Source organism: Ammospiza nelsoni, chromosome 4 (genome assembly GCF_027579445.1).
Source record: "Ammospiza nelsoni isolate bAmmNel1 chromosome 4, bAmmNel1.pri, whole genome shotgun sequence".
Classification (NCBI taxonomy): domain Eukaryota; kingdom Metazoa; phylum Chordata; class Aves; order Passeriformes; family Passerellidae; genus Ammospiza; species Ammospiza nelsoni.
This window is the reverse complement of record NC_080636.1, coordinates 1,333,677-1,356,363: the sequence shown is the minus strand read 5'-3', so window position 1 is coordinate 1,356,363 and position 22,687 is coordinate 1,333,677. Positions and strand designations below refer to the sequence as shown.

Sequence of the window (22,687 nt, the reverse complement as noted above, 5' to 3'; positions counted from 1 at the left end):
CAAATCCCAGATGGGTATTGGTTTCAAAGGGAATGATGACTAGCCAGTATGTTAAATATTTTAATTCAGTAAAGCCTCCTGTTCTCCTTGATGTTTGCTAAAGTTACGTTCAGCAGCTGTAGAGGAGAATGTGCGCAAGAAACCGAAGGAGAATCCTGCGTCCTCTCCTCTTGCCTAGCCCATAAATTTCAGCCCTGAGTAGGCAGGCACCAGCCCTCCTCACCTTGGCCCGTGGCGAGCGCAGAGGGGTTCGGATGGGAGCAGGGCTGCGAGCAGCTGGCCCAGGTGCCACCGCTGCTCTGAAATGTCACTTTAAAGGCTATTAACATAGTGAAGGCTTTTGGAGGCTGCTGAGCTGTTTGTAGCGTAATCCTTCCGCTTTTGTGCCGCAGCGCTCCCTGCGTGTTGTGCTAACGGACACTTGTGCTGGGGAGCCCACCACGTGCAGGGCTCCAGAGAGAAAAGCTGCTTTAGCTGCACTCAGGGGCAGGTAACTGCTGGTGCTGCTGGAAGTCCGATGCAGACGGGCATTTTTTAGATAGATTTGTGTTGCTTTGGTTTTTTAAGTTTCTTTTTTTAAGTTTTCTGAGGTTTGTATTCTTGTAACGGACTGTTTTTACACACTTTATGTAAATAACTTACTGTTTTGCATTTTTTATGGAAGAAGAGAAATTCCGTGGACTGTTGGTTTGTCCAGTGTCATTGGAGAGGTGGCACTGTCACCCTCCAATCCACTGTAACTTTTAGAAATCTATAAATGTTAGAGTCAGAAATCAAAAGCTCTCTTTTTTACCTTGGAGACCTGCGTGTCTACCTTGTTTTATTTCATGTCCTACAGCAACAGATTTGAATTTTCCCAGAATCCAGCGTTATCTGGTTCTGGGCAGAATCTCTTGGAAGATAAGTAGTTGTTATAATAGAGGTGAGGAGTTTTGGGGATGGAAGGTTTGTCTCGAACTTTGTCACCTTGCCAATGCTTTCTGCAGAAATAGAGAAAATCCTTTCTGCAATATTAGGAAGTTATTTGCCAACAATTTTTGGACAAAGAGGCTGCTTTTACAGGCAGCCAACACAACAAGCAGCCTTTCCTCTGGAGCAACTGCACTGGCTTTTGGGTTCTTTTGGTTTCTTCTGCTGTTTTTTGGCTTCTGTAGAATTTGTCTAACCTTACCTTGCTTGAACTGTGAATCAGAGCCTTTGGACCTGCTCAATTATTCCAGAGGATTTAAGACAAGTCTTTGTGCAGCTGATTTCTCACTGATGCCCCACTTCTCTCTGAGCATTCACTTGGCTCTGAGCTTGGCTAGGCAGGAGTGAAGGAGGCAGGTACCAACTTCTCATGCAGATATATATATTTGTATAACAGTTGAGGCATAGGAAGAAACCTGGATTCTGTCCTGCTATTCATGGGCCTGGCTTTACTGCTGGAAACATTTTTAGCTGTGACTTTGCACTACAGGTGTCTCTGCTTTCATGTTCTGTAAGTTATGAGGCATTTAACTCATTTTCCAAGGGCATCTCCTTTGCTTTTCATGGGGCAGAGCTCCCGTGTCCCAATGCACTGCACTGCAGATGGTTACATCAGTTCCTTCTTGATGACAATTTTAGTGTTTGATCAGCTTGTTCCTTTTCATTTTCATTTATTGCCAATTATGCTTTCCTTGCTCAGAAGCAGTAATGTATGACATAAAAGCCAGCTCTCCCCACCCTCCCTGGCTGCACTTGTCAACTGTGTTCAGTCAGAGCTGCTGCCATTTTAATAACCAGCTCCTGCTCTTGGATCTTGAGAATATATGATCAAAAAATCCAGCATCTGAGACCCAGAGTGAAATGCAGTGATTTTGCTGGAAAAGGCAACCCTTCAACTTACCTTTCACCCTACGGACATGGCAAAGGTGGGAGGTGTTTCACAGGGTGTCCACTCTCTCCTTGCATGGAGTAAGGCTGTCTAAATCATTACATTCTCACTAGCACTAACTTGCTGAGTTGCAATCCTCACAGCATTTCATCTGTTCCCAGTGGAACCTTGCCTCCTTGTCCCTTTTGCAGGGTTGTGCCCCTTTTGTCAGGTGAGTTGCCTGTGCTGGGGTGGCCTCACACTCTCCACCATTCCTACAGGATAATTGTTGCTGAATGTAAAGCACTTGTCACTTCTCCAGCTCTGGAGGGCAGGAAGGTTTGGATAGGTTCCTGAAAAATACACTTTTTTTGGCCATGGCAAGGATGTTTTAGGAAATCCCAAGCACAGAAAAGCACTCAGGGCCAGGTGGTGCTAATCTGGCATGGAGCAGTCCCTTTGCCAGTGGCACACTGTTTGTGTGCTGTCTCATTTGATAGGGATGCTGGAAGCTTGGCTTTTGGTTAGGTGACAGAAGCACAAACCTGGGTCTGCTTATCCACTACAGGCAAGCCAGAACAAATTTAGACAAACTGGATAACTTTTAAAGCAATGTTCTCTAAATTCCAACACAAATTGCCTATGGGTCAATTGACTGCATGTAAGGATCAGGATTCATCATAAGGCCTACAACTTGTTAAACTCACAAAAATACCCCAAGGTGCAGATCAAATAAGGTATCAAAGAGCTCACACAAATAACCACACAACACATGTTGTCCTAAGGCAAACATGTTCCCAAGCAGATGGGTTTGCATCTTTCACAGCTGCTCACGAGGTGTTTCACCTTCCCATCCAGCAATACCCCTGTGCAGCAAAGGTGTGATATAGATTTGGTTTCAGGCAACAGCTTTGAAGGGTGAAGGTGGTAATTTTATCCAGGCTTTTTTCCTACGTAATTTGTATTGTTCCTTTTCCTGGGACCTTTTACAATTTGTGCTTTCCATGGCTTTTTTTTTCTTCCTTTTTTTTTTTTTTTGGCATTGCTTCAGTCTTGATATAATCCCTTAATATATGATGGAGAGCAGCTCAGCCCTTCAGGGAGATGCCATTGGAGACCATTTTCAGGTTATTGGGTCTTTCAGTGCTGTTCACATCCATCCTTAAACATTAATATTCTTCATCCATTCTACTTTGAAGCCAATGAAATATTTTAATTGGCTTTAGTCCTTTGATCAGGCCTGTGATAGTTGTATAGTCATGCTGTACATGTTGTTAAAAGGAGTTTGTATTTAGCCTTTCCTCTAAAAGAGTGCTAATGTTGCTCTTATTTCTGTAGAGGGGTTCCTTGTAGGGAGGTGCTGTTGCACAAATAGTTGGGAACAGTTGTGCAGTCCTTACCCAAATAATATGTAATTTTGGGAACAGCAGAAAAGGCAGAATTAACATTACTATGATTAAAATTTTTGAGGTGGTAAGAGGAGTAAATACCTTCCTCATTTTCACCCAGAGGCACCGGGGATAAGTCAGAAGCAGTCAGATCTCTGTGCCTTATGCCTGTGCCTTATCCTCCACCAGGATAAGGTGGATGACAACACTCAGTTGTTCTGAGCACACCAGCTACTCCCATTTCAGACCAGTGGAAACCCTGGAAGTGTCTGCAAGCAGAGTCTGGCCTTTCCTACGGGAATCCATTTGTCCATCCCTATGGAGCATCCACAGAGAAAAACTGTTCAACAGCACAATCCCCACATTGTGTATGAGATTAGGGCAGGAAATATGGGATGGCAAGCTGAAACTGCATGGTAAATTTGAGTGAGTTACACACACTAAAACAACAGGCTTCTCTCTCTGTGTCCCTGCCTGTCCCAGAGGGGCTCACAATTTGGCTCTGTTTATCCTCACGTCACTCCCAGCTGGTGGGAGCCCCTTGCTCCTGGGTTCACAGGTGAGGTCCTGGGCCATCAGCAGGGAAGGTCACCAGCCCAGAGCCTGGCTGGTGCTGTGCTGCACAGCTCCCCTTTAAAGGAAAGGAAGGGGCTTTGATAACTTTGAGATAACAGCTCCTGAAGGCCTCTTCTGAGACGTGCCCTGAACAACAATCCGTGGTGTGTTCACCTACAAACATGGGTATGTATTACCCAGCCTTACTGTCCCCAAAGTAGCTATTTTAGCTTTGTTTTTTCCCAATGACTAGCCAAAAATGCTTTTCCACTTTTCCCCCTTCTTTAAAAAGGCTAATGGAAAAAACCATCTGTTTTCAAAGGTGTTTTTTCCCCTTTGATAAGATTAACCCATTGTTTGTAAAGCAGAAAACAGAATGTTTTTCCACTGAACAAGGAAAACCACAATCGCTGTAATGAATATTGGGTAATTAACCCTTCTCATCTGGAGGAGATAGCACATAAGATTCACTGCACTACTTTCCCTGTGGAATAAAGTAGCAGTGGTATTAATCCAAGCCAAACGCTGAGTTTTACAATTGGTTATATTATTATTGCAGTTACAGCATTTTTACAGCCAGAGCAGAAGGCTTCTGAAATTAAGGTGATATTTAATCTTCTTAAGACTGCTGGGCACCAACTAACTGCTCATGCTATAGAAGGGAGACAGCTGCCTTCTGCTCTGCTTTATACAGAATTAATGCCACACCTCAGTTTCTGGGAATTTTCCAATGCAGTTTTCATTTGGAATAGCTGGTCACTTGAGTAACGCGTAGCTTAGAAATAAAATAGAAGCAATTTTCTGCTTAATTAGAAACATAATCCAGAATTCTGCCAGCCCCAGCCCGCCAGTTCAGCGGGAAGGTTTCACCATGGGATTGAATGTCATGTTTTGAAGCCTGCTGGACTGACAGTGGGGTTGCATTGCCTTTAGCTTGGGAAGGGGCATCACCTCCCTGGCAGGGTCAGCGTGGAGCCATCCCAGCTTCAGGCCAGGTGTTTGACATTGGCCAGGGAATCCTTGAGGATCAGCCAGATTCAAGTGGGCAGGTTTGAATGGGAGCAATGGAAATGTGCCCTCCGAGCCCCAGCAGCTGGGCTGTGCACGAGGGGCAGCTCCCTCTGCCACAGGGAGGCCTCTTGAGGAGACTCCTCACCCTGTGAAATGCTGACAAGTTATGGTTCCACCAGCCAGGAGTCAAACCAAGGGAGGTTCGTGCTGAGGCTGAGGTTGTTTTCCAACAGGATAATTTCTGAGCGCTCAGAGGGCAAGGCCAGCACAGTCAAACATTGTTTTTGTGCTCTGTTATCTCAGAGGGAACTTGCCATATCTCCCTGATTTGCAGTGGGACTCCAGTGCAGCACATGGGAGTCAGCTGGGGTTGTGCTAATATGAATTTGAAGGCATAAAGGCAGTGGGGTCCCTGGCCCTCAAATAGATCAGACAGCTGATCCTGCTCCAGGAGTTCAGTAAAAAAACAGTGACAAATCTCTGTCCGGATGGGGTTGGCTTGGGAGTACCCAGGGATGTGTAATCAGAGTTCCTTGCCACAGGATGGTGATTGTTCAGTGGGATGTTGGGCTGTTCATTCCACATCATACTGATATGGGAAATCCTGATTGCCTTGGACATCCTGAGATCCAGTGGCTTCCACAGGGACATGCAGTATCTCAAGGCTGTTTTTCCTTAGAGAAGCCCCATCCACAGATGTGATCCAAAACCCCGTGCTCTTCCTACATTCTGAGTTTACCTTTTTTCTTTTGAACAGAAGTAGCACTGTTTTGTAATTTTTAGATTTTCAGAGTTACTAGACTTCCTACATCATGTTATTTAGCACAAGGATTACTTGTTTTCCAGCTTGTGGATTCCCAGCTTTTCCAGGCTGACAAAACTATACCAAATCATTGCAAAAGCATAGATCTTTGACTTGTCCTCACTTATCTTCCCTGTGCTTTTGGAAGCAGCCATGGATACACAGACACATCACAGGCCTCATCCCATTGCTACTCCTCACGGAAATTCTGATTTTATTAAAAATATTCCTCTCTGTGGTTGCTCCTCCTTCCTTTCAGCGAGTCCTCTTTGGAGCAGCCCCTGTCTGGCGTTCCTCCCATCCCTGTGCCGTGAGGCTGCCTTTATTCCTGGTCGGGTTACCGAAGCCTTCCCTCCTCCCTGTGGCATCCAGGGCTCCCAGCACAGGGTTTACCCCGGGCTTCCCGTTGCGTAGGCTCTGTACCGCTGCCAGGCAGTCCTCACACTATATGCTGCGGGTGATTCTCTCAGCCTCTGGAATGAATTATTTTATTGCTGCCAGCTTGTCAGAGAAATCAGCTTGAAAGCTGAGCCAGAGAGAGGTTCCTGGGAGCCACCGGCTCGGAGTGGAGGCAAATCACCACAAGCAAAATAAATGGGGGATGCATCAGCTGGAAAACGCAGGTGCTGCTTTATAGCAGAATTTCAAAACAACCAGTTAGGCTTCCACAAGTCTTCTGTGCAAAGCTCATAAACGTACAAATCATGATCTTATAATTAAGCATTGTTGTTTCCCTGGTTTTAGGTTTTAAGGGTACAGTTTTCTGTTTAACTGCCTTCCTTGTAAAGTTTAGGCGTGGTGTGGACATTTTTCTCTTCCCATTTACCTCCCAAGGAATTTGCATTCCCGTCCTGGGCCTGCACTTGGGTGTGCGTGCTGCCACCGAAAAGGCTGTGAGCCATAAATAAAAGAACAATGTGACCACAAGCACCCCCTGCAGAGGAAGAAGAAAGGCATGAGTAAAATAATATGCCAGAGAAAATCGCAGGCCAGATAATTTATCCACCCCTAATTATTTCTGGGCCAGAATGAGGTATTTCAGATAGTAAGAAGACACCTCTGGTTTTTTGTTTTTTTTTTTTTCTTTTTCCCCTAGTAATTTCAAACCATTGGACTATTACAATTTGATTACAATTTTAGTTGACTCTTTGTCGAGAAAAAATCACCCAAGGTCACTCATGAGCACCACAGAATCCACTGCATATATTTCTGAAGCAGAACGACAAATTTTTCATGCATTTCTGTTACTTTCAGCCATTCAGACTCCTGTGTCTTGAAAGAAAACACATCTCAGGTGTCATGTTAATCTAGTCGGTATGAGATTATGGCTTGCAAATTGCTGATTTTGGATATGGATGCCTGGCCCATTTAAAAGACTTCAGCCTAAATAGTAATAATAGACTTACAGTGGCGCAGTCTTTCAGAAGACGGGACAAAAAACTGTGCTTGTTAAAACAAAAGATACCCCAGAAGCAGGAAACTTAATATTATTAATGAAAACAGAAGGAATTATTGGGAATGTTTCCACACGCTGGAGCTCCCCGTTCAGGATGCATTACCGCGGGGACTGCACCGAGGGCTCTCGCTGGATCTTTGTTGCCCCCGAGTGTGTCTGCAGCACTGTGAGCATTCCTGTGCTCCAGCCTGTGATGTATTTGTAGCATTTGCATGTAATCTGTCAGGCAGGGCCTCTGCTGCGGAGCGTGGGAGTCTGGGGCCTGCGGGATTTGTGGGCCTGCAGATGCAGGAGTGGAAATCACTCAGACCTGTGGCGGCCACTGAGGCTTCCCCGGTGCTGCAGGCCGGGAAGAGCGAGCCCTGCAGTCCCACTGTGTGAGGCAATCCTCACAAGGTCCCTGTTTTCAGCCTGAGTGGAAATCACTCAGACCTGTGGCGGCCACCAAGGCTTCCTCAGTGCTGCAGGCCGGGAAGAGCGAGCCCTGCAGTCCCACTGTGCACAGACAATCCTCACAAGGTCTCTGTTTTCAGCCTCTGGATGTGTTCTGGCCTTGGAGTTCTCCTTTCCAGCCGATCCTCCCCAGTTTTTCAAGGTTCACCCACAAGTCATAATTGCGCAGGGGGATAGCAGCACGTGGATGCAATGAAATGCATTCATAAAAGTGCCTGGTTTTTGCACTGATGGGGCTCTGACTGCTTGTTATCTCTGAGCATGATTTAGAGGGACATAAATGCAGCATCTCAGCCTCACACATTCATAACCCCTTCCATCAAAAAATCTCGAGGCATTTTACGCACAGATGTAACCAGATAATATCTCCTGTTGTCTGTGTGGCATCTCCAGCATCAGTCATCATCATTCTAAACCCTATGCCAGAGTCTAGAGTATTCCCTGAAGTATTTTACATGGGAGGAATCATGTAAATAGAATATCTGGCAATCTATGAATGGCTCACAGGATTTCAATCAACTGCACAGTTTTAAAATTGGCATTTAAATCCCTCTCACATCTGTTGTTTAAAATAGCCAGCAGCATGTGGAATACGTTCAGCATGAAATATTCATATGAGTATTTTATTTTAATAATAAAATGCATTATCACAGTTAAAAAATAAGGTGTGTAAACTGCAGTGCTTGTTAAAGTAAATGTTTAGAGATTTTAGAGAATTTTTTTAGAAAAAAATAAATACGTTCCCTCCACAGATAATGCTGAGATGTTCTCTGTTTTTTGAATACAGGACTTAAATGTTCCCAGTTGGCCTCTTGGTGCAGATTGTGGCTTCCAGTGCTCTCCAAGAGCAGCCCATATGGGGTAACTTGCATAGGAAGCTAATAAACTGCACCTGCTTTAGCTTCTAAATATCAGAGGGTGGAATACCTCTTGGAAAAAGTTTTTTATGGGTCATCTGGGCAAGGTCCTAGGTGACAGCTAACTCTGGTTAGGTGCTAGGTAGTTGTGGTTCATTGACAGGCACTGAGTTCCCCTTGCAGCCCTAGTTTGTCTCCTCAATGCGTTTTCCTCTCTTCAATATGGTTTATGAGGACTCCCTGCCCCTGCTTTGTCTCAGTGAAGCCTTTAAATGAGGTCCAAGATGTAAAGTGCATTCACATGGGACGTGTTCTGTCTCTGACCATGGAGGATTCCAGTACTGGGGAGAGCTGTACCTTCACTCCGAAAAAAATGCAGTAACTCTGCTACTGAGCACTCAAAATATGTTGAATTCTACCTAAAATAATCTTGAGTTTCATACATTTTTATATGACCTTGAAAGGCCCCTTTCAACCCAGGCTGTCCTATGATTTTATGATTCTCTGTTTTCTTAGGCAGCTTCTGTCTCTGGTGCTTGCTGATGCTAAGATGGTGATTGTTCTTACAGGCTGCTGGTCATGTGCCAGGACAGGCATTAAAAAAAATGCAGAAACACGCAAAGGAATTTAATTCCATCCCACAGGAATGACTGCCCTAGTCATTGTTTTGAAGCATGTTTCAGAAATTTTTAATGACAGCATTGGGATTATATAGTTAATTGTGGAGCAACCATTTTTACAATTTGTGTTTTACCCCACATGGAAAGCTATAATTTACTCTGTGTAATTAGGTTAGGTTTAATTTTGGCAAGACACAGGCCAGCATTATCCTGTGTAATATACTGTAATCCTCACGTTAGGTAGGGTGCCAAGTATTCAGTTTGTTTTGGGAGCCAACAAAATTGCCACTTGTCCAGGGTTGTTCTTGGACAGAATTGTGAAAGTGGTAACATTTTGCTGCTAAAACCAGCTTATTATTAGTCTGACAATGACCTGGAGATATATGCATCATTAATTGAATGCTATGCAGAAGGTAAATGGCACTTCATTAATAAAATTATGTATTTAACAGCTTATGGGGGCAATGCTGCAAGTCTTGATACTATCAGACACCAAGGCTACTTTTTGTCTTTCACTGAGCCCAAAATCTCAATTTCTTTACCTTATTGTCATGCTGTAAAGTGTAGTGGTCAGAGAGATTACACCACTTCCATATTGCTGTTACACAACTGTGTATCGGTTTGCTTATAAAAGATAAATCTATGTTTAAAAATCTAAAAATTATTTTTTTCTCTCTGCCCTTTCATATGCCTTTTCTTTACTTTCTGACTTAATGGTTTACCTAACCTTTAGAAAGTCTATTTATCAAAAAAGATTTGAGTATAAAGTTGTGGGATGGTGACTGATGAGGGGCTGCCAATGACATATTAAAATTCATATTTATTACATATATGGACTATTTCTGAAGTCGTTCTCTTCTGAAATATGAGAGGAAGGATTCCCTAACAACACCTTGTGCCCCACTGAACATAATGAACATCTTAGACACTTTTAGGCTGTTATATGCAATTAAAAGTTATCATCTTCTGTTGATGTCTTAGCACTTCTACAAGTTTCAGGTGCTGTTATTTCTTGAAATCAAAGTTAAACTGTAATAGCCTATTTACTTATCCTGATGAGGTGTGATATTTCACCTCAAGCAAACACACTTTTCCCATTAAAGATGTTGAGCAGCAGTCCTCTCTGAGATTTTGCTTCATTTGGTAATTGTCATAGGATGTTTCATTTTCTTCCACAGGAGATATTTTTACTTTTCTACCAGAAGACTATGGAATATGTAAGCCCATAAAGAATGTTTCAATAGTTTTCATTCTGGGGTGGAAGAAACAGCTGGATCCACATTCCTGGCTGTAAAGCCCAGGATTGCAATTCCCAGTTCATTGTGATGGATTGGGTAATTCCACACTAAGGAATTATCTCAGTGTTTGGAAGGCACGGGACTGTACAATTGATTATTTTTGTTTGATTATAAATGCCATCCAAAAGTAATGCCTGTGCTCAGTCACTGACATGTGTGACCTCTCTCTCCCTTCCAGCCCCTCTGGAATCTCTTTGTGCTGGCCTGTTTTGGGCCATGTGAATTTCCAGGGAGATGGAACACGTACCAGTGATGGTTCTACACGTTTTGGTGAAGAAAATAATAAACATCGATCAGTGCTAGTAGGGAGGGGAGTGATAGAGGTATAATTTTATGGGGGACAGCAGCTGTGTAGTGGTTAAAATAGAAGGCTGGGAGCCAGGTTTTATCAGTTTATCCTCGGCTCTGCTGTAATCTTCTTCTTATCATTAACCTTGCATTAATCCTTTCAGTGGCATGCCTCCCTCCCCCAGCCCTAAGCAATTTAGGATTGTTGAAGGTGGAATTTTGGCCTGTATTTTTGGGTGGAGTGTTCGTACCACCTCTCTTTTGGCACCCACTCTACGTAGCCAGCATCTCTTTCACAGTCAGGGAAGGGAGGTAGGTGTCACCCTGACCTTCTTTTCATTCTCTGGACTTGGCCACCAGAGTGAGGTTTCCAAAGTAAGGGTTGTTTAAACTTATTTGTCAGATAACACTTAAAATCACAGAATTCTTCCCAGCGTTTATAAACTTTCTGTAACTAGTGATTTATTCTTATAAATAAAAAATGCAGTGAAATGGTTGTGATTCAAAAAGGCTGATTGGAGTTATAAATGAAACTTTTCTCCTCAACTCTATAAAGTGCAAGACCCCCCTCATTCCCCCACCAGGCCGAAACGGGGGGATGCTAAAAATATGTTTTTCAAGGAGCCTTAATATGTGTGACAACCACTCTGTGCCTGCACTGCACAGGCAGTAAACTCTTTAAACAGAGTCTGTCTTCTATGCTGTGAGCAGCCTCTAAGATACTGGCACCCTGTCTCTAAGAAAGCCTTGATGCTAGCATTAAAAAACACTGGGAAATATTACCAATTTGTTCTGGGCCTGGAACAGCTGGCTGGTAATTGCTGTCTTTTGGGGGCTGCTATTTCATGCTCAGGAAGTGCTGGTGACAAGGCAGAAGCCTAACCACTCATCTTGTTCTCTGATTTCTTCTGCCTTTCATGCTCTGAGGCAGCAGATCCAGACTGTGCCCGCAGACTGGTGCCTGTGGTACAGAGCTCTCGGGGCTGCTGTCTCTGTGTGCTGGAGCATGCTGATAAAAAAGCAACCTCAACAACAGCAGCAAAGGGGGAAGGATTGCTTTCTTGCCCCCTGTGGAATGGAGACCTGGAGTGGGGCGGGAGGTCCTGGTGTCTGGAGGAGTCAGCACGGCGGAAGGGCTGTGATTGCCTTTGTAATGTAATTGTTGTGATGGCAGGCCAGGGAATTGCAGCGGTGCAGTGAAAAGCTCCAGCTGTTTCTCCTCGTGGTTCTTTGTGTGGTTGCAGCAGGAGCTGGAGCATCCCCATGAGCAGATGGAGCCACTACAGGGAATGTGTCTCGGGTGACTTTGTGAGCTCTGCGGGCAGCAAGAGACCACAAGGAGCAAGGAAGGAAGAGCTGCACTTTCAGAAAGGATTCTCCCTCCACAGCACTATGGAGAGTGGTTGGGGAAGGAGGGGAGGAAGGTTATAAAGTAGGTGCGGATCTGAACCAGATTCAGAGTCATAAGCACAGAGAAGGGGAGGAGACAGGTCAGTGTGGTAGGCACAGGTCATATCCTGCATGAACTCAGAACTCCAGAATTCCTCTGTATGGATACAGCCAGAAGAGAATATTTCTCAATCTTCAAGGACTCCTTTTTCACTAATATCTTTTTCTGTTGTGTGTCTTCCTCCTTATCAATCCTACCGTACTCCAGGAGTTACTAAAGCTCTCTTTGAGAGCTACATGAGCCAACTCTGGCAAGTGAAATTGTAAAATCCATAGTCCAGCCATAGTTAGATCATTATAGCTTTACATGTTCTAAAGTTCGAGGCTGGAAAGCTGCCTGGCAGAAAAGGAGCTGGGGGTGTTGGTTGAGAGCCAGCTGAACTTGAGCCAGATTGTGCCCTGGTGGCCAAGAAGACCGGTGGGATCCTGGCCTGGGCCAGCAATGGTGTGGCCAGCAGGACCAGAGCAATGATTGTGCTGGGGCCACATCTCAGTGAACATCTCTGTGTTCATTTTTGGTCCCATCACTGCAGAAAGGACATTGAGGGGCTGGAGCATGTCCAGAGAAGGGCAATGGAGCTGGGGATGAGTCTGGAGTACCCATCTCATGAGGAGCAGCTGAGGGAGCTGGGTGTGTTCAACCTGGAGAAAAGGAGGCTCAGGGGGGACCTTCTCGGTCTCTACAGCTCCCTGACAGGAGGGTGTAGCCAGACTGGGCTCTTCTCCCAGGTAACAAGGTCAGGATGAGAGGAAATGGCCTCAAGTTGCACCAGGGGAGGTTTAGATTGGGTATTAGGAAAAGCTTCTTCATGGAAAGGTTTGTCAGGCATTGGAACAGGCTGCCCAGGGACGTGGTTGAATCACCATCCCTGGAGATATTTAAAAGACATGTGGATATGGCTCTTAGGGACATGGTTTAGAGGGACTTGGCAGTGTTAGGTTTGTAGTTGGACTCAGTCATCCTCTGATTCTGTGAAATAAAGCTTCTTTCTCTTCTACTGAGTGACTGTTCCATAGTCAGGCAGATGCCCCTCTTGGGAAGCTTTCACATATGTTCAATTTAAAGGCTTTCATTTTTTATCTCGGTTTTTTTATATATTAATCCCTTTATACCCTAAAAATACCCCACTTTCCTGAAGTTCCACCTCTCCACATTTACCTCTCTAAGGAAATTCGTGATCCCTTTCCATACCAAAGTTTTTAAATCAAGCCCAAGCAATAATCCAGAGGATTCTTTATGCAGGAGTACAGAACAGGGATATGTCCATGTTGGTCTCCCAGCAGAGATTGCAGTATTAAGGAGGAATTGGTAGTAAAATATTTAGTCCAGGTGCTGGTAGCAGCTTATGGGCAGCAGTGAAATATCCTCTCTGGGCTGCTGAAACTCTCAGTGGGAGTAGAATTGGTTTGTCTGTGCTGTTGGAGCTCGATTGGTAACAAACAGCCTGTAAAATAAACCAGTTTTTCATAAGTCTGTGCTTGCTACCCCATAGTCGCCCTTTTTCTCATTCTGTGAAGGAGAGTGAAGTCTTCCTTGGTCTCAAAGCTGTCATCTCTGGTTACGTGGGATGCAGCAATAAGCACCAGTTCAGAGCTTGGTCACTGACAGGTAACACAACGGGCCTGCACATCGTCACAGCTCAGAAATGAGAGTTACTGATGCAGCTCTGGACCCCAGCCTCATTTCTTCATTTCCCAGCCAGGGCTTTTGTCTGTATTCTGTGGAGTCTCCCCAGGGTTTCAGGTGGCCTGCAAATGTTCCTTCAGCAAAGCATCCTGCTTACAACAGATTCCCTGGGCCTGAAGTGAAATCCGTGACAATTTCTGCATGGAAATTCTCATGAAAATGGCCAGAGCTGAAAATACCAAAAAAACCCCACCAACACATACTTTTTTATTTTTACTGTCAGGAAATTCCAGTTTTAATACCTCTGGTTATTTTTGGCCCAACTGCAGTTGAAGGCAATAGGTAGTGAAGGCTCCAGTGGATGTCACAGAGGGAAATTCTCTGCCAGTAACCTTTAACTTCATGTTGGTTTTATTGTGAGTTCTTTGGTTTTAGTTTGGTGTTTGTGGGGTTTCTTTTTTGGGGTGGGTCAGGTGGGTCGGGGGTTGTTTTTGGTCTTTTTGTTGGTATTTTTTGGTTGGTTTTTCCATTTGGTTTTGTGGAGTTTTTTTGAGAAAATCAGAGTGTTTCTTGAGGTGTTTTCTCTGACTGGACCCAAGGAGAGGGATTTCCTCCATGAGGTCTTTTTTATCCAAATATTCCCGATACCTTTGTGTTCACTGAACCCTTCCAAGTAAATTTGAAACAGATTTTCTGTCTTTTCGTAACACCAGCACTGTTAATACAGTAGGTTAAGAAATGGTGAGCATGAGATGGAGAGTTAATGGAGGATCTACAAAAAAACACTCAAAATAGTATCTAATATTTGTGCCAGGTTTGTGTCAATGGGATGAGTTCATTGGAGTTTGGTCCTGTCTGCCTCTGGCAGGAAAGAGGGTTCAGAGTAGACACTTGCTAAATTAGACCTCAATGATGGCAGAAAAAAATCAGAATTAGTCAAAATGAAGACTTTGCATCTTAACGATTTCAAGTCACCCTTGGGATTCACCTGTCTCAAGGGTCCTGCAGCCATAGTTCAGGCCTCACAAAAAACACAAAACAAGCTGAAAAATCACAAGAACTCAAAAATCAGTGCTTTGCTCCTCTTTACCCAAGATTTGAGTGTATTTGCACAGAGTTCTTCAGAATCACAGGTGTTAAGGGTTGTTATTCAGTAACAAAAAAACCCCTGTGTTTTAAAGTAGTGACTTCAAGGTCAAGATCATGTTCAAGGTCCTCCAGAAACATCCCAAATGTCACAAGATGAGCAATGAAACGCTGTCAGCTGGCAGGGGTAGCTCTCAGATGGTGTTTGTGCTAGCCAGTGGGTTGGGCTGTTTTTCCCTGGCTGCTGAGGGTTAATACCAGCTGAATTGCTAATGAAAGCTGGGGTGTTAATTAAAGTCCCCCCATTAAGGAGATCTGGAGAGAGCTAGTGCCTTAATCCCTGTAATATCCCAGAGACAAAGTTGTTGCTGCCTTCCTACACTTGTTCCTCATGGACCATTCATCTGGGCATCAGATAAATCACTTGGGATAGCAGAAGACTCCCTAAAACAAAGCCCAGAGGGATCTCTGCCCTGTGTTTCCCTTTAAATTCCAGCAAGTGTGACAGGAAAACCTGAATGCAGCTGAGATAAACTGCAGAGACCTACTTTTTAAGATTGCACTTGCTTTTGGGAGTGTTTATCCACCATCTACTGCACCTTCAAGGCTTCTGAAAAATAAGTCCAGTCTTTCCCTGCTGGAAGTTTATGGTTTAAGTTTTCCTGGCTAGGCTCAACAGAACAAATTCTGATATAACTCCTAGAAAGGCCCAAGGTCCACCTCCCACAAGCAACCTGAGTTTGGTCACTCCCTAGAATTCTGCAGCAGTGAAGGCCAAGCAAGTACGATGCGCAAATATGATGGGTAAAGGCGAGAGTCAGCTCGTACAGCCGGCGTTCAGAGAGATTTCTTTCATTCATTCACGGCAGAAGGTCTCATTATAATTGTTCAAGCCTGACTGGATTACATCACTTTCCCCCTCATTTCACTCCCTCCCCACTTGCCTCCCTCCTTCTATTTGCACCCCGTGTTGAGCAGCGCTGTGGAGCGGGGCTGCCCTGATGATGGATGCTGATCGCTTCATTCCCCGCTGCCCCCCAGCGCCTCCCCTGGGGCTTTGAAGTGTGCTCAGGTCTCAGGCTCCAGTTCAGAGGTCGCTTTGTTTATTTATGCAAAGCTGGCTCATCTGTGAAATGGGGCTTTCAAGGCCTCTGACATCAAAGGCTCCAAAGCTGGTCCCATCAAGTCAGAGCAGGGACGGGCCTTGCATGATAACAAATTGAAGCAACTTGGTGAATCGTGGGGAAATATGATGGCTAGATTTTTGCTTCAAAAATTGGGCTGTTGTTTTGACTTGTGGTTGGATGCTTAGCACATGGTATTGGCCTGAAAACCAGTCATACCCTTTTGGCTAAAACATGTAGCCTTCATGGAGAGCCTGTGGGTAAATAAAATTTGATCCTGACTCAGTAACAATCTAAATATTTCTCATCAGTTGCTCTCAGAGCTGGATTGTTATGCAGAATTTCCATGTGCTTTAACTTTTAAGAGGGAATGGAGCAATTCTGCCATGGTAATAAACAGTAACCATATCCCACTGATGTGGCAGTCTTTGACCCATAGGCTCCTCAGTGGGCTTTGTCAATTGATGGAGTTACATACAGAAATCCCTTTTCTGCAGAAATCCAGCCTGCTTTGGGACACCCAGCACCCTGTGGCATCTCAGACCTAAAAGCCAGCTTGGAATGAGCTCCTGAGGCAAGGGAGAGGCAATGGCTGGAGAACAGCTGAGGACCATGCCACTGGGGTGACATTCCTGAAGAGTGGGCTGAGGCCTCTGTCCGTGCTGGCCCTGCTTTGCATGGCCATGTGCAATATTTGGAGGGGAAGGACCTACACGAGTTTGTCCCATGTCTCCAAGTCTGTCACCTGACACGATATTGGAGCCTTGCCCTTCAGGTTTCTCCACCAGCCAGCATGCTCTGTAACACCACAGAGCCAAATTGTACATTAAGGACACCTAAATCATGTGTATGTTTTCTTAGCATCAGATACTCGTGACATAAAATTAGTCAGTGATTGCTTTGCAGGGCAGGTTTTCCACTTCATATTCCAACTGGCTGCTATCCTTAGCGTGTGATGCCGTCCAAGAAGTCCAGTGCAGGATGACCTTCCAATATAGGTCACAGAAAAGGGAGCTTGTAGGATACTTCAGCAGCTCATCCTTCTTAGCACTGCCTCTCATGGTAATCTGCTGGCAGCAAACTTGGCAGTGCTGCAGAGCTGGTCCCTGCTGCCCTTTGGCTGCAGGCTGATTTTTCTGTGTGTGCTTATCACCCCGAGCTGCCCACCTCTGTGGGGAGCTGACAAGAGCATGAATAAGCAATCGGATTATTAGGTCATTTCTTGAATGTAGCTAATACTCACAATCTCTGCTACTAACTCACCATTTTGTATGCTGCTCCTGTAGAGCAGGATGTGGCTTCTTTCTCCAGGTCCTCCCTCTGTCTAAGAAGAATACTGCCAGGCCAGTTGTGTTTGTAGCATTGGAGGGAAATGCAAACAGCACTGTCCTCAGATCTGACACTATTAGCAGGCTTCAGACTGCAGGTTTGGGCTGAACCAGATGCCTCTGAACTTTCAGGAAATTTGGCTTTGTTTTCAGCATCACAGAGCCCTGTAAAACACTACAGAAGTGTTTCTCTACCCTTGGAAACCACTTGATATTAAAATTGAAAATATAAGAGAGTTCTTCAAAGCAGGTAGAAACAAACTCCATGCAGCCACAGAACTGTCTGTGGTTGAGGCAGGTGGAAGTAAAATATTGATGGTGCCTGAATTAGACAGGGACCTTCCATCCTCAGGGTGTTCCTGAGTTTTCTCTCTCCCCAAGTAAGAAAGCAGCTCTTTTTTGTTCTTTGCACCCACAGATCAGAGCTTAATACACTCACCCAAGGTGCAAGAGGGGTGGTTGAAATCCCTCTGAATGCAGCAGAGAAGATACCTGACCCTGTGTCACTCACATCACAGATTAGCACTTCATATCTCTGCTACTCCACTGCCTCACTCATGCTTTTTAAGTTCAACTGGAGACTCAGGGGCTTCAGGGAATCTTCCCCAAATGAGCTCCATCCATCCAGTTTCTGGCAGTCAGGAATCAGCTCTGTCTGGTACAGCTGTCGAGTGTGAGTTTGCTCAGGTACAAGGAAGGCAGGAGCCCAGTTCACTGCACATTGCAGCTGGAAGGGTCTGCTGCAGCATCCTTCACCCCGTGAGCAGCTCTGGGGATGGGAAGGAGCAGTTTTGCTCTACAAGAGTTTCCATGTTTATGGCATTTCCCCACCTCAAGACTTCTGCTATTGTTGTTAATGTTACCACATTCCCAGCGCATGTGAAGCAAGTTCCAGTGTAGCTAAACCAATGTGCCTAAATCCATGCAGTTATTTATTTCAGTCTTCCTCCTCCACCAAACCATCTCTTCCATCAGCTCAGCATGGTGGCATAAGTAAACCTGACCTCTTTCCCCAAAAATGGCTTTTTCTGGGTTTGGTAGGTGACTCCAGAGGTTTGCGATTTGTCGGGATAACAACTGAGGATGCATCTTCAAAGGATCAAACGGATTCAGAGCAATTTTCCTCACATCAAAAGCTTGGCAGCAAGTCAAGAGGTGTGGAGGCCACAGTCAGTGCTATGTGTTGGCAGGAGGAGGGCACAGGGGCTGACTTTGTGTAACATGAGGCAGTGGGCAAGGGGGATACCCTGCTCTGTGTACATCAATCTCAGCAGGATTAAGGTATAATTGGCAGAACACTGCCACTTAAATCTCATAACCACTTCTATGATATTCAGCAGTTAACAATGGACAGGAATCCCCCATCTCTGACCACAGTTTTTCCTCTCCATTACAACACATTTTTCTAAATGTGCTGAGGGATTTACTATGTTCTCTTGTAACACAGCATCCAAGAGCTCATTTGTGACACTATGGATATTTTTGGGTAAATCTGTCCAAGTGCCAGGACATAGTCAATTTGGTATTTTGACTGAAAGGAGACAACGTCATATGCAAGCCATCATGTATAATGTGTATTTTTGTATTCCCTGCGTTTGGTTTGCCAAGGCTGTAAAAATAAACGCGCAAAGTGCAGCTCAGGAGGCCCTGGCGCTCCTCTGTAACACGGGCACTCGGGCTCTGTGTGGAGCTTGGTGTTTGCTGAGTGGGCCCGTGGTTTGGGCCGGGGGCTGGCTGGGGCACCCAGGAGGGCCTCAGGGTGTCCAACAGAGGGTGGCAGCAGGTGGCATGGGGCAGTGGCATGGGGCAGGCAGCTGGAGGAGCTGCTGAGCTCTGAGCACAGCCCTGCTGCCCACAAGGTTTTTCTTTTCCCCTCAAAGTGGCAGCTGTACGTAGCTGTACGTGTACATTTCCAGGAGAAACTGTGCTGAAGTGGCCAAAAGGAGAAGAGGAAGATCTCTCAGGGTCAGGGGGGGACAAAGGCACGTAGCATTGCAGCCTCTCTGCTTAAGGGACAGGGCTGATGAGAGCAGAGCATCTGCTGGCATAAAATGCCCTGTGCTGAAGAGATGGGATGATTTTCCAAAATAGCAGAGCCTGGGGTGAGGACTGGGTTAAAGACACATTCTTCTCTCTTAAAGACTGCACACAAGTTTACACACTAAATACTGTTTTAAGCACAACTCAACTTGTAAAACAACTGTAAAGAGAAGTTTTACTATTTGTACCTTTTGGGGGAAGCATGCTTATATATGAGATCAGTTTTTCCTCTTTGTTGCGGAGATTACAGAAATAATTGTCCTGTCTTTTGCTCACAAGACCCTTTTCTTATGAGTTTCAGGAGTTGGGCCTTTGAAGGGATTCCTTCCTTAAATTAGATATTTCCACTTTTCTTTTTTTATTTGGCTTTTTTACACCATTGTATTCCTCAATGAGCCTTCACCTGATGTGTCTCTGAAAATCAGTGCAGTAGAGGTGAAGAAGAGGAAAAACTTTCACATCTGGATGCTGCAGATGTGTAAGGCCACCAGTATCACCCAGGTCATAGAAGGAGGATCAGGGCACTCTCCTGCCACTTGGCCCTCCTGGAGAGCTCACAGGTGGCCATATCGCTGTGACAGTTTGAGATGGGGCTGCTGGAGAGATGGGGGTTTCACCTTGTAGGGATTTCTATTTCTGCAGGGCACAGCTGAGATTTTGGTGCTGCTGTGTGGTAGTGATATAGACAACAAGAGTGATGAGGAACAAAGTTTTGTGTCGATACAGGCGGTCTTAATTAAAAAGAACTACTCACAAGCAGATTTTCAAATCAATATTATTTTTACCAGCCATAAATTTGCATTCAGTATCCCTTGAGAGCTCATTTGACCCCAGAACTGCTTGCTTTTCTGGTTTTGTCTGGAAGCTGAAGGGTGAATTAGTGGCCACAGTCATACTGCTTATGCTCTCTATGACTGATCACATAAGTCTGCCCCCACCTCCTAGGTTTATTATCTTTAATTTTGATTTATGCCATTATTTGCATAGATGGTACCACCACAGATCAGCTCCTCCTAGGGAACAGCAGCCTGTAAACATAGACAGAGAGGCTTTGGTCAGCTATCAGTGGCAACATTGATGAAACTCCCATTGATTTGGTGGCCTGCTGGAAAGCCCATAAAGCAGGAAAATAAATTGTTCATTAAACTGGGCAGGCTGTAGGTGCCAGGATGTGGGTGCCTACTGTATGTTGAGTTTGCTTCGGCTGCATGGTGTCTCCAGCAAATCCTGTGTCATCCTGCAGGAGACCTTCTTAACATCTTCCCTTCCCTTTCCTTTCCTGCACAGATGATGCCAGCTCAGGAAAGGACAGCCAGGTGCCCGAAGGCTCCAATGGAGAATATGAAGACCATTCTGGGAAGCAGTGGGGTAAGGAGCAGTGTGTGTTTTGTGGTTTTCCTGGGCCCTTGGTTCAGTGCTGTTCGTGTGGCACGTTTCTCAGCTGCTGAAGGAGAGGAAAGGCAGAGCAACAAGAGTGAGTTCTCCTTGCATATGGTCAAATAATAAACAGAGTGTCAGCTGAATGTGTTGGTGTGAATGGATCCCATCCAAGGGTCCTGCAAAATGCAGCCTGTGGTTGGCCCTGGGGCCCCCTGCCATTTACCCCAGCATGGTTCTCCCCTGTATTTGTTTTTCTGGGCAGAGGCTTTTCTTTTGCATGTGCAGCTTTTACAGCTTTCATAGACTCCTTATAAAAAGCATATTGACTTTTACAGCAGTATTTCCAAAAGTCTCCAGTGCCAGCATAACATTGCTCCCACTGAGGGCAAAGGGGAGGTCTGACTTCACTTCAGGAGAATTAGCACTAAGCCAAGATGAGTATTTGTTAAGATCACCCTCTCTTTCAGACACCTGCCTGAGCTTCTCCAGGCCATGGACTGTTCAAGCATAAGACTTTGGAGCTGTTGGAGCTTTGGGGAACTGCTAAAACTCACTCAGAGCAGGCTCTGAATCGCTGCAAACCTTGCAGGCCCAGTTTGGTCCAAGCACTCCTTGAAGGACAATAAGTTGTCAGGCTGATGCCAAACAGCTTTTGGCCATTCCTGACAGGAGTGTGATGTGAGTTTATGAGCTCAGTGGACGACGCACAGCATTTCATTTTGCTCGTGCAGTGCATCCCTCTCTTTATTTGTATATTACAGAGCTGGCTTTGTACCACGTTTGTGACCAGGGAGAGCCTCACAGCAGTGGTAGGGGTGGAACCTGACAGGCTTTTGCTGTGCGCATCCCACCACTGAAGCTGAGGCCTGTTTTCTTCAGCAGCTGGCAAACAGGGATGTGGTGTGCTGTGGTGCAGTCCAGGCTACACTTGAGTTACATTTTTATCTCAGGCTGAGCTTGCTTGGGGAGAGCAAGGTAACCTCCACTCATTCTGGAGACAGTTGACAACATTTCAGAGCTGGAGAAAGGGTGTCTTAGATAAACTACAGGTCAGGAGTATTTCAGAAGGGGTTCAGCAGCTCATACAAAGCTGACATCTCTCCACTTTTCATTGCCATTGTGCTCCTGGTACAGCTACTGGATGATGGATCAATACAATACAACAATAATATTATGAAGAAAAGATGTGAGCCCTACTAAAATTATTAGGCATTGACAATCTCATGTCAGATTGTGTCTTACTCTGGCCGAGTCTGGTGTGCTGCAGAGTGTTGCTGAACCTCTGCTTTTTCTTCTTTTCATCCTTCCTGTCTCCTCTCCTGTCCCCAAGCAGAGAAATGCCTGGGGCCAGCCCTGCACCCACCTGAGCCCATCCAGCACTGCTCACCAGTGAATGGCTGATGTGAGCTGGTGTGCAGGAGGGTGGGTGTGTGTCTGCAGGTCTCTGGAGGATGGTGGGTGAAGGAGCAGGTGGTGTTGTCACAGTCCTGGGCCCTTGGAGAAGTGTGAGAGGAGAAGCATGGTGGAAATAAAAGCTCCACTTTACTTTCCATCTACCATCATAGAGTGGTATCTCTGGGAACAGGGGGGGAAGACAGAGACCTCCATCCATGTCTTCCCACAACTGACTGAGCTCTTAAACAGAAGGCTTGAAATACATTTCAATCCATAATCATATTGTGACTTTTTTTTTGTAATTATCATGAAAGCTGAAGTGATAGTGACTGTCGCTACATGGGGGTAATGGTGGTGCACCACAGCAGACAACATTTTCAGATAATCACCCCACTTTGTGTGAGCAATGTCTGACAGGAGCCTCAGGGACTGATCCGTGCCTCTCAAGGTGTGCCACAGGGAGAGGACACCACTGAATTCCTTCACAGGTCTTTGTGCTGCATTTAATTTTCATTAGCTCTGAATAAATCTTCATGGTAAACAGCATTTCAGCCAGGAACCCATACACAACACTGTCTCTTTGTCCCCATCCACTTGTGTTTTCCCTTGCTCTTGAGTGGGACATAATTTATACTGTACAAATGTGTGGTTCATGTTTATGAAGCAAATGCCAAGTGATGTGGAGGAGAACAA

The 22,687-nt window shown here is 45.3% G+C and overlaps 1 protein-coding gene across 1 annotated transcript in view; it reads left to right on the top strand.

Moving 5' to 3' along the window:
* Positions 1-22,687, top strand: part of FGFRL1 (fibroblast growth factor receptor like 1) — a 170,368-nt gene that overhangs the window by 134,178 nt on the left and 13,503 nt on the right. The window contains exon 4 of the mRNA XM_059470991.1: positions 20,507-20,587. Coding sequence (XP_059326974.1) covers positions 20,507-20,587 — 81 coding nt within the window. The remainder of the gene's footprint in view (positions 1-20,506; positions 20,588-22,687) is intronic.